At 48.5% G+C, this 12,625-nt stretch overlaps 1 protein-coding gene across 1 annotated transcript in view; it reads right to left on the minus strand.

Annotated features, from left to right (window-relative positions):
- Positions 1–11,295, minus strand: part of FHOD3 (formin homology 2 domain containing 3) — a 415,022-nt gene extending 403,727 nt beyond the window's left edge. Inside the window, exon 1 of the mRNA XM_081802533.1 lies at positions 11,006–11,295. Within this exon, the coding sequence (XP_081658659.1) occupies positions 11,006–11,170 (165 nt within the window). The 5' untranslated portion in view covers positions 11,171–11,295. The remainder of the gene's footprint in view (positions 1–11,005) is intronic.
- Between the last annotated feature and the right edge of the window lie 1,330 nt (positions 11,296–12,625).

Consider the following 12,625-nt stretch of genomic DNA (forward strand, 5'->3'; position numbering starts at 1 on the left):
CATATGTACAATTTGATGATTCATGTGGGTTTTTATGGACTGAATATGTCTCCCTAAAATGCATATTTTGAAGCCCTAACTCCCAATGTGATAGTATTAGGAGGTAGAGCCTTTGGGAGGTAATTGGGTTTAGATGAGGGTGGGGCCCCATGATGGGATTAGTACCCTTATAAGAAGAGGAAGTTAAAGGTACAAAACCACAAAAGAAGGAAGGAAGGAAAGAAGGAAGGAAGGAAGGAAGGGGAGAGAAGGAGACACCAGAACTTTCTCTCTCTGCCATGTGAGAACACAGCAAGAAGGTGGCCATCTATCTGCAAGCCAGAAAGAAGGACCTTACCAAGAACCAAATCTGCTGGCACCTTGATCTTGGACTTCCAGCCTCCAGAACTGTTGAGAAAATAAATGTCTGCTGTTTAAGCCCCCCAGTCTATGGTATTTTGTTATAACAGCCTGCCCTAGGATATGAGTTATTTTAATAGCTACCCAATATTCTATCCATAATAAAACATAATATATTTAATATCTCCCTTGTCATGGGACATTGAGGGTTTTTTTAGCTCTTCATTATTAAAATAATCCTTGAATATCTTTATACCTATAGCATTTTTATATTTTTTATTTATCTCTTCAAATAATTCTTGTAAGTGGGGTCACTGGGGGTCAAAAATAATCATTTTTATGATTTGTCTGTGTTGCCAAGTCTCTAGAAAGAGGTAGGGTCATTGACTACGCCACCTGCAGCATATAAAGTGCCTCGGTTTTCTCAAAGCATTAGCAGCTAATGAGATGTATCTTTGTCTTACTAACGCAATACTGTTACTTGTATGCAGACAATGTAACAGTTCTAAGTTTAGCTTTGACTTTTAAAGTATAGTCATGATTTTGTCCCTCAAAATAGGGAGAGGCAATGGGATACATACACATAATTTACCAAGGGTTTTAACAGTCTTCCCTGAGTCCCACCAGGTGGCACTCCCAGAATTCAAATGTTCCTCTCAGTCGGGACACTAGCTGCCATGTCAAGACAAGGTCACCTTGGAGCTGGGCTTCACAACTTAGCCTAGTTCTTCCCCAGCCCTCCGATGATTCAGGGACCACCTTTCCAAGCATTTTCTTAAAATGGGGGAAACTGCTGCCATCCAAGATAAATTCTTTCCCCTTCTTCTCAGCAATTGAACCCCTAGGAATTCATCTTAAGGAAACAATCAGACATAAGCACAAGGATTTTCTTTCTGCAAGCATATATATTGCAGCCTTATCTGTATTTTTATATTGGCAACTACCTAAACATCCAATGGTTCATTCATTCCTGCATTTGTTTAATGAGTATTTATTAAGCACCCAGCACAGGACAAATAAACCTGGAAGAGACAGAGCCCTTTCCCTCACAGAGCAGGGAAGCAATGCTTCCATGGACCACAGTACATGCACAGAATGGATCACCATGCCATCATTAAAGATGATATGCTCCGAGAGCATTTAATGGCTTGGGAAAGTATTCATAATATTATATTTTAAAATGCATAGATACTAAAATCCTGGTAAGACACGAAGTGGTAAGAGTCATTTGGTTTCCTTTGGGTGGTGAGAAGAGTGGTTTTTATTTCTTCAGCGTGTTTTTCTGCAATTTCCAGATTTATCCACGTGCTCATTCTCTGATGGGAACAGATGCTCTGGTAGTTTCACATGGGTAGACTCCTTGCCTCTTGGCCTTTCTCTCCTTGAGTCCAGCTTTGCTGATGGTAACCTCACCCTGGCAACGTCACTCTGGATTCCACACACAGTTTAAGTTCACAGCCAGGTAGAAACGCAAGTCTGAAGACGGTTTAGGGTACCAAGCATACACAGACCAATATAGAGAATATTGACTTAGGTGAGAAAAACAGACCATATTACTCTGAGTTGACATGAGAAGAGAGGAGCTTTTCACTTCTGCCACGACAGGGAAAAGTGACAGGTTTGATACATCCAGCAACCCCTTCTGGGCACTATCTGCAGGTCACAGCTCACTCCACTTACCAAACCCTACGGTCATGGCTTTTCTGGCTTATCCATCCTATTTCCACCCTCTTAGGCACAGTCAACCAATAAATTGTCCAGACCCATCTCCATCCCCATCTGGGAAGATATGAAAACCCACTTCTGCAAGTGAAAGTCAGGAACAAGTAAAGAATAAATTCTAACAAACAGAGCTCAAAAATGGGAAAGGCTCCCCATGAAGGGTGGGGCAACAACTCACGCTCATACTAGAACACAAGGGCCAGAGGTTTTTACAGAAGGAAATTCTGCATGGTAAGAGTTTGAATGAGACCACTCTTCCTTCCCTCCAGCTCTAAATGTTGTGGCAATGTGCCCATTCAACAACCATTTACTAGACATGTACTTTGTGCCAAGCACTGTTCTAGGCTCTAGGGCTACATCAGTAAACCAAACCGACCATAAAACCAGCCAACCAACCCACCCAGCCTTCATGGAGCAATGGGCCAGCCACTCAAGGGCTTTGGAGTTGACCCTGAAGACGGGGCTGAGAGAGTTTGGAGCAGAAAAGTGACGTTTTCTCACTCTCTTTCCTCTTTTTTTTTAAAGATTTATTTATTTGAAAGAGAGAGAGCATGAGAAGGGGGAGGGACAAGCAGACTCCCCACCAAGCAGGGAGCCCAAGGCGGGGCTCCTTCCCAGGACCCTGAGATCATGACCTGAGCCAAAGACAGACGCTTAACCGACTGAGCCACCCAGGTGCCCCCTCTCTTTCCTCTTTAATGGGTCACACATTAGGAAATGTGTGTAGGAATACATTAAGTATTCCTTCACATTAAAATCCATCAAAGGGACCCTCTTTCACCATTTTTTCCTATTAATAGCTATGTTGCAAGGCAAGGAGAGAACGTCCACCCCAGCAGACATCAAGACTTACTGTAAACCACAGTCAGTAAGACAGTGGGCTGTTAGCACAAGAACACACTGCTAGACAATGGAGCAGACAGCCCAGCAACCCTCCTCTGAGGCTGTGGACACATGTGGGTCAGGGCAGCACCACTGAAGACTGGGCTCCAAGCCCCCCACATTCTCTGTGACTGGGACATCACCAACCTCTGTCTTCAGTCGGCCACTTTCCCAGGGAGTCCAGCCCCCGTTCGCCTCGAGCTGCACGCAGCCTGGCTGATGTAATCAGAGAACCAGACAGAAGTCCCCTCATAACTGTTCACAGGGGTTGAAAGCTAGGTTTTCGGGGTGTAGCACACTTAACAATATTAAATTTCATTTAATTAAATTACAACAGGAGAGGGGAAGGAAGCGTTGTTTAAGCCTGTTGTCTCAACCCCAACACCATCACACAAATGTGTTCACGAGTTGTGAGGGACTTACCTTTGACTCTGGATTAATAATTATCATGAGGGGAGGACTGGGGAAGATGAGCTGAAATCATAGAGAAAACTAAACCAGCACTAAAGTGGTTTAAAATGTAAGTGGTATAAACCCCTTTAGTCAAAACTCTGGCCAGTAGGAACAGGCAAAGTGAATGACTGCAGTACTGTGTGACTCCCACTTAGCCAGAAGGACCCTCCTCCTCCTCGTTCTTTCCTCCAAGGACCCACTGCTCCATCCTGCACCTGCTCTAAACATGTCCGAGTCTGGCCACTCAGGAGCATCTGTCCTTCAACTCATCTGCTATGAGCCCCAAGCCGCTCTTGGGATCCAATCACAAGATCAGCCAGAAGATGCGTCCGTTATATCTTCTATTCTGAGAACTTCAAAATAATCTTTGGCGTGTCCTGTGCACTCTGGTGAAGACCCTGGCATTTCATTCGCTACCATAATACCAGTGCACGAAGAACCAGAGTAGCCAATAACAATAAAGTCTGCTTCTGGGTTTTCTTCTTTCCAAAAATGTTAAAAATACTTGATGAGGTGATCAACAAATCCATTTTTCTGTGTCCCTTTTGCCAAATCTAGGAGCGTTGTACTATACTGAATTGTAGATTACTTAACATTTTCCCTTTTTCCAATGTGTTAACAATTTTGAGACATTTTTTTCCTGATATTAAGTTCTCAACATTTCCTCTTAGAGCACAAAATTTTAATTTCTGGTTACAAATCTAAGTGGTGAAGAGGAAGTATGTTCCCAAGTTGTAAATAGATACCATGTAATGCCATTTGTTACTATGTGGCTCTCAAAATAGATCAACTTCTGGGTATATAATTTTGCTCAGGCATGGTAATCTATTTTTTTAATGCTCTATCTTCCCCCTCTGCAACAGCTAATCCATAATGGTTTAATCTGTCCATAGAAATCAAAAGCTGCCTGTAAGAATGCCAACATATACAATCAACTCACATTTCCATATACATGTCAGCATCACTGCCACGCACTGCATTCTGGGATGCTCTCAAGGTGGAGGTAGAGGGAATTGAGTAAGACCCGGGGTGTGGCCATGAGAGCAAATCACAGGCTCCAAGAGCCACTGGGAAACTGAGTGCCTTTAAACTGGTATCATTAATTATAGCCTTAGCAACATCTCGGCTTAGTGATAAAAATTTCGGGGCATTTACTGAAGCTACACATATAATATCTCTACCTTAACCCTTCCTTTACCAAACCGAGAGTCTGGGTCTTGCTTCATCGTAAGAACTGACCGAGCCTAGAAAGATATCCTGAACATAAAAAGACTGATGTCCTACACTTGTTTTTCAAAGATCCTAAGGAGAACGCAACCATCAGGATGGGAAGAAAAAGATCAGTGGAAGCACAACAACAAATTGGCTGATGACTGGCCATCTCAGCCATAGCAAACCCACTCAGGACCCCAGTGACACTTCATGAAAGGACTCAGATCCCAGAGGGAACACTGGAACTCCTAGCCTAATGTTTTAGCTCTTTTATTTAAAAAGTTCAAAAAAAAAAAAAATTTCAACATATGCAAAAGTATAGTAAATAGTATAATTACCCCCTCATACACCCATAATCCAGCTTTAACTCATGGTCTATCTTGTTCCCCTGTAAACTCACCCACCTACTTTCCCCTCATCCAGGATTATTTTGAAGCAAATTCCAGACATCCTATAATTTCATCTGTAAATATTTCAGTATGTATCTCTGAAAAATACAAACTTGCCTTTAAATATAACCATAATATTGTTATCACACTTTAATAATTTTTAATATCAAATAAATTTGTTATTTTATTAATTTAAATTTAATAAATTTTACTATCAAATAGTCATTATTCAGGTTTTCCCAATGACTTCAAATATTTATTTACCATGTATTGGTTCAAATTAGTATCCAATTAGAGCCAATACATTGCAATTGGTTGTTGATATATCTCTTAAATCTCTTTTAATCTAAGGTTCCCTTCTATCTTTTTTTTTTTTCTTTGCACTTTAACTTTTGGAGAAACTATAATTGCCCACAATCTGGATTTTGCTGATTGCACCCCTGTGGTGAGGTTTAACATTCATTGTAACTTAATTTTCCCCATTCTTTCTTACTTAGTTCAAAACAAGATCCAGAAACACTTCCCAATAAAATTGCCAAAAAGGCAAAAACAAAACCAAAAAGCAGTCTGCTTGTCTCTGTAAAGGGACAGTTGCTGACAAACCCAAGATTCTGAAAATGTCCCTGCTTAGAAAGCCAGGTTACACTGGGGACATTCCTGAGCCGGCCACAGGCACCAGGAGCATCACCCGGAGATGAGGCGTGGAGGGTGCCAGGAGCAGTGACTGGCAGAGGGCAGAAAAGTTCTCAAAGTGTTCAAAGTTTCCTCTGCACAGAGAAATAAACCCTGGAGGAGAAAGAAGGCTGGGGGAGGGGTGCTCAGCGTCGGCCTCAGCATGTTAATCAGTTTTAAATCTGCCACCATTAAGAACTAACATTTCAGAGTCCAGAGGGGGAGGGCGGAGGCAGTCCTGTTGTTTTCCAGAGGGACCCAGGTTGGACTCCGAGGACAAAAGGCACAGACTCACAGAGCTTCCAGGCTGGAAGGACTCACAGAGCACAGCCGTTTAAGTCACAGCCCTGTGACAGGCAGCCGCGTGTGAAGGCAGTGCAGTCGGCCACCCTCCCCCACCTGCGCTTCCCCCTGCACAGAGAGCATGTGCTCTGCTGGCTTTCTAATAATGGGACACAGTTGGCTACAGGCTTTGGAGTAAAAAAAAAAGACCTGACCTTAAATCTCAGCTCCTTCACTTAAAAGCAGTGTGGCCTTAGATAACCTGCTTAGCCTCCCCATGCCTCAGTTTCCCCATCTGTTACCTGGGGATACTATTGTCCACCTGCTAGAGCTGTTATGAGGATGAATGGAGTTATGCGTGGAGGCCTACCATGTAGTGCCCAGCGCGCTCCCATTATATGTCTCCTTTCCCCCCTAAAGATTTCTGCCAGTCCCTTCCAACCCAGACCCTTGCAGGGAGCCATGACAGCACCTGCGGGACGTCTGGCTGGGTTACCGATGCTGTCTGTGGCCATGCATGAAGCAAAGCCAACTGACCCATAAAGAGTTCAATCCCATGATCCTGATCTCAATAGCCCGGCTCCAACCAACTGAGCTAATTACGGTAGAGTCAGATTCAACCCGGCTTGCACAGAGATGCTCTTAGCAGTTCATACAACATTCTTAAACAGTTTGTCCTAAGATGCTCTGTGACACAACACACTTGCCAACTTTACCAGTGATCTCATCTTTTAAAAATCTTAATGTAGCAAACAGATGTGTCCCTTAAGAGGATTAAGGTAGAAATTCATTACAGCAATAATACCAGTGGATTTGTGTTCTATAACTAACACCGATCAGTCAACTTAGGGCACACTCCATCTTAGCACTAGTCTGCTGCAAGAAAAACTTGGGAGAACTGAACAGCCAGGTCTTTTCCCTCAAGGAATTTATCTGCAACAGGGGAGACAGTCAGAGCCCCACCTACTGAGAGCCTGACCTAAATGACCTCTAATCCATGCTGCTTCGACTGTATTTGTGCACAGGAATCACCAAAGCATGTTGGGAAAGAACTCTGGCAAATGGATGGGCTGCCTGGAAGGAAGACATCCAAGACATAAAAGTGGAGTCATTAAGAGCTCAGACCTGGTGTCAAATGCCACCTCTGGAACTCCCCACTCATGTGACCAGGGGAATTCCATCTGCTCTGGGTCTCTTCTGCTATGACATACAACAGTACCAGTACCTTATTCATGGGCTTGGTGAGATGATGCACGTCTAGGATGCTCCTCGTCTCAGGCAAGTGCTTAGAACACAGTCACTATTATCACTCCACGCTGTCTAGTCCACAAAAGGCACCGAAATATCTCCTGAACTGAATTACTGTCTTCATTGCCATTTTAACAGGTAGGCTAGTTATCACTTTTTTGTAAAAATATTCTCCAATTCCACTTTTGGCTATCAAAAGGAAACAAAAATCCTTAGCCTTTTGTATCAATCAATCCAAACACATGTAAATTTTGAAAGGCCTATGATTTACTAATTCTACTGTATAGATTTTTCTAAATTAGAAGTCCTAGAATTATAATTCTTTAAAACACTAAACCAGAAACAAACACCTATTTATGCAACATTTGAGAACAAAAGGCCTTACATACACAGGCCAGATAGAACACATAACCACCAAAATGAACAGCTCCCCAGTGAGAATACAGCATCTGTTTTGATCTTTTTGTTATCAAACCCATCATTAATTTAATTATCTTCCCTGGAACTACTAGCAGCTTGAGAAAAAAACAAAGATAAAACATAATAAGCATAATATATCGTTTTTGTCCAAGATGATACTAGTTAAATGAACAACTAACTTCTAAAAGAGTCAGCAGACATGATCTAAATTAATATGTCATTAAGTTAAGAAAAGATGCACACGGGGTGCCTGGGTGACTCAGTCGGTTAAGCGTCTGCCTTCGGCTCAGGTCATGATCCCAGGGTCCTGGGATGGAGCCCCACATGGGACTCCCTGCTCAGCAGGGAGCCTGCTTCTCCCTCTCCCTCCCTCTGCTACTCCCCACCTCTCATGCTCTCTCTCTCACTCACGCTCCCAAAAAAATAAATAAAATCTTTAAAAGAAAGAAAAGATGCACAGACTCCAGTTTGGGCTGGGAAGGGCCTGAGAGATTATCCAATTCACAGGTTCCCAACACAGGAAAATCCTAGGAGGGGGGCTGTACAAATGAGAACCCTCCGCAGGGCCTTGTAGATGCCGGTTACACAGGTGTGTTCACGTGGTGACCATGACCCCAGCTGCTCCCTTATGTCCGGCACACCTTTCTGTCTGTGTGATCTACTTCAAGCAACAAACGTTTACTCCCCCGGGGAGTTGCATGTGCCGGACGGCTGGGTATACCGAGGGTGTTTGCATGTTCCATGGTCACGCTTCTCCGTCCTGTCCATCACACAGATCGCCCTCCCCCAAGAAACTCCCCATCTTGCCAAGGCCAGGCTCGACCTGGGAGAAGCGTTCCCTGTGGTATGGGGAGCCTTACTCAAGGCAGGGGCCTGGAGTGACAGCCTGCCCCCTCCCTCACCATCCCCTAATTCACAGCGGGGTTGGTAACTATCTGTTCCCACCCCTCAGGTGAACTCTACCAGACCAGGAATTCTGCCTCAAGGCTCTTACTCATGCTTGTAACATTCACCTGCCCCAGGCCAAAAAGTATCTGGCATACAAGGGCGATTTGGTAAGCTCCCCAAGTTAATGGGACGGAACCCCCCAGGAGGTGCTGCTTCTGCCCACAGCCACACAGCTGGTCCAGGGAGCAGAGGAGCCCTGGGGGCTCAAGACACACAGGCCTGGCTTGAATCTCAGCTCTCTACTCCTAGCAGAGAAACTAGGTGACTTCAGTGCCCTTGGCCTCAGTTTCCTCACCTGCAAAATAGGAATCCTAAAAGTATCCACTTCATGGAGGTATGCGGTACTCAATGAGACCGTGCACTCACATCCCCGGTGGTGTGATATAGGGTGTATACCGAGATGCCAAGTGATCAAAACTCGTTCGCTCTTTCCATCACAGGGGGATCATCCGATTTTAAGATTCCCTGCTGGAAACTAATAAGCATTTTAAAACATGACTGTGCACCTAGGCACATAAACACCCTAAGTTCTGTTTTACAGAACCCTGGCTAATAGAATCAGCCAATCACTCAGCTCTAGATGTGAAAAACAATGCCAAACATCTGAATATACTGCAGGGGTCTTTGGGCAAAAGACGCTGAGACTAAGGCTGGCTGGCTGCCAAGACAGGGAGTCAAGGGGTTCTATGGGATACCTTCTGATTCTGCTTATTCTACGAAGGACCAGAGGACACCTCAGAAAGTTCTGTGAGCCAGTGCAGTTTCAGTGCTGTGGCTTCTGGAGGCGGGAGGGGGTGGTGGTGCAGGAAGCCAACGCTGGAGCATCAGGATTTCCTCCTGCCAGAACAGCCCAGGGACACTGGATCAAGACTATGGGGCTATTCCAGGGAAACATAAAAATGTACTTCAGCTTCCAGCTTGAAAGGTCAACCTATGTATATAGGGTTTGAAATCCAAGAAAACCACTTCAAGGTCATAGGGCCACAATTATGAGCCTTCTGTGGTTTCAACAAAAGATCACTGTAATCAGAGATCATAATGAATGGAATATCATGATGCCAAAAAAGCCCTTCGAAAACTTTTAACTCAATCTACTGATTAAGAATACCCAAATAATTTACAAAAGTGATGCTGATAAAGTGAATTCACAATACATCATTCTGTCCCTCCATCTCCCAATCCAACCTGCTTTCATGACCAGAGAGATTCCCCCAAACAGTGACTCATCCATTCTGCACCAACATGGAGAGAATGAGGTAGAACTGCCCCATTCCTCATTCCTGAAAACAGGTTACTAATTAAGTAGGGAGGGAAAGCAGGGATACACCACGAATAGAGGGAGAAAAACAGCACCGCCAAAGTTCACCAGTTTCCACATACAACCTCCCTCTCTTCCAAGGCAGGTGAACATCATACAGAAATCTAAAGAATTTTGAAAAATCAATTTTGTTCTTTTTGGTATCAAGGGTTATCTCTTCCAAATATTTATCAATGTTGCTCTTCAAGGAATAAATCATCTCCAAGCTTTGATATGAACCCTACGCAAAAAATGTGCTGGGAAGTAATTCTTCAAGGTGCAATCTGTTTAAGTAGGAGGAAGGGCTCTCTTGGATAACTAAATGGTTAGCTTTCAATGCCCAGCTCTTTGCAACACACACTTTGCAAGATGCCTGTCCTCCTGCAAAGGGTTAAAAAAGAAGAAGAAGAAAAGAAGAAAAAAAGCCTCTATCGGGTGGACTGAGAAGCCATTCTTCCCAGGGGACACTCATTTCGGGCTGCGAGGCTCAGGCTTTGTGCGCGCGCCGCCCCTCCGCGCCCCCGCCCCTCCTCCCACAGCGACTGCTCCTCCAAGGTTCCCAAGGCCACCTGCTTCTCCCGAGAAAAAGGGACTACTCGGAGCGCTATCTCAGTGCGCAGTCGGCGTCCCCGGCGATGCCCCGCGGGGAAGGAGGAGGAGGTATCCCCGGGGAAGCGTGCTTTGTCGCGAGGGTCGCGCGGCCGCCCGCAGCGGCCCCAGAGGCCTGAAAGGTTTAGACCTGAGTCCCCGGGGCCCGGGTTCTTTCCGCGCCCCGCTCAGCGTCGGCCCAGGTACAAGGGCCGACCCCCGGCATCCGAGCTCCACCCCGCCCACCCAGCCGAGCTAACGGCACGGCGCCGGGGAACCTTCTCCATCCCGCCTCCGGCCGGCGCGGCACCTGCTCCGCCCCGCCCGCTCTGGGCCGGAGCGCGGGGCTGTCCTCGTCTCACGCCGGGGAGATCCCGCGCCAGCCGGCGGATGCCCGGGGCCCCTCTGCCTAACGGGGAGGGGGGAGGTCTGCCCTTGGGCGCCTGTCCGGGGGGCCGCGCCTACCCCAGCCTGCCCGCGGCGCCCCCACCCCCCGCGCGCCCCTCAGCAGGGGCTGCGTCCAGGGAACCCAGCCCGGACCGGTCGACCGTACCTTGTGCGGCGCCCGCAGCAGCCGGTGGACCCCAGCCAGCTGGGTGCCGAGAGCGAGGTCCTCGCGAAACGTGAACAGCGGCGGCCGGCTGGGCTCGGGGAAGTTGGTGCTGTTGAAAGGGTCCGTGTCGTCCAAGAACTGCACCCGGCAAGCCAGCGTGGCCATGATGCATCCCTGCCCCTGGGAGCGCGGGCGCCGGGATCCGCGGGGCCGCGGGCCGGGACGCCGGGGTCACACCGCGAGCAGGGGAGGCCGCGGCCGCCGCTCGCTGGCTCGCGGGCTCGCAGGCTCCGGCGCGCCCGGCTGCAGCCCGGGCTCCGGCCGCGGGGGGCGGGGCGGGGCGGGGGCGGGGCCGACGGGCCCCTCTGTCCCCTCCTTCTCCGGCTCCTCCCCTCCTCCGGCCCCTAGCGCCCGGCCCCGCTGCCCCGACCGGCGGGACCTGCGGCGGGGAAAGGGAAAGGGAGAACGGCTAGCGCGGCATCCGCACTCCTGCGCCAAGCCCAATGCCAGCGGCGGCGGGGCGGGCATCCCCGGCGGGCTGACTCCGGCAGCACCCGCGCCGCTTGGGCCGCCCGCTGCACGTGCGCCCCTCGGCGTAGGGAGCTGTACCCCGCCGAGCTCCGGGAACCGGAGGGAATGGCCATCCTGTCTTCCCCCCTCGGGGAGAGGGTTTAACCCCTTCCAGATGAAGGCGGCGGCGTCGGGCTCCTGCTGCCTGGATTTGAAAACCCCCAGCTGGGCGCCTGCAGGAGAGGGAGCCGGCCCCCGGCAGCAAGCGGGGTGGTGGCAGCCACCGGGAGCCCAGGCAGGGGTGACCGGGAGGTTTCCCTTGGGGAGAAGGAACCTTAGAAAAAGGAGGGTGAGCCGGGGAACCCACGCAGCTCCTAACAGACAATCGCAGGGGGCGCTAGGAGAGACGACTGGAGGACTGCGAGGCTCTGCCCCAGGACCCCAGGGCCGGGCGTGACACCGGGGCCACCTGGTGGGTGCTAGTTGACCCTCTGTATCACTGCCAACTCTTGACCAATTCGGTCCCCCGAAAGCCCTAACTGGACCTTGTGGCGCCGCGGACCGCTGCGGACGAGGTCACCGAATTGCGGAGGGGCGGCGGAGACTTGGAGACCCGCTCGCGACCGAGGGACGTGGAAGGAAGCGTTGCAGCCTGCACGCGGGAGCACCGGGACTCCTGTCCGCCTCCCAGCGCTCTCCTCGCTGCTCGCGGGCGACCCCCTCCGTTTCCAATAAGAATTCGACAGTTCTCTCCTTTCGCAGGCTGTGGCCAAGTTGGGGGTTCCTCATACCTCATATAGGTCCCTGGGCTAATACGCAATCGCTCTTGACATCCGAGTCTGTTTACAAGGCGGCTCTGTGACGTCTCTCTCCCTTCCTTCTGGTTTCAAGAGGAAAGACACCCTTGTCCCATACTTAGGCCCTTCATTGGCACCTGTTTTTTGTTGTTTTTTTTTAAGATTGTATTTTTAAGTAATCTGTACACCCAATACGGGGCTGGAATTTACAACCCCGAGATCAGGGGTCGCATGCTCCGTGGAATGCGCCAGCCAGGCGCCCCCTTCACCAGCACCTTTAGCTTTCCTTCTATCCACAGACTCTTCCTGTCAC

The sequence above is a fragment of the Leptonychotes weddellii genome, chromosome 13 (assembly GCF_054177405.1).
Source record: "Leptonychotes weddellii isolate Sample4059 chromosome 13, ASM5417740v2, whole genome shotgun sequence".
Taxonomy (NCBI): Eukaryota; Metazoa; Chordata; class Mammalia; order Carnivora; family Phocidae; genus Leptonychotes; species Leptonychotes weddellii.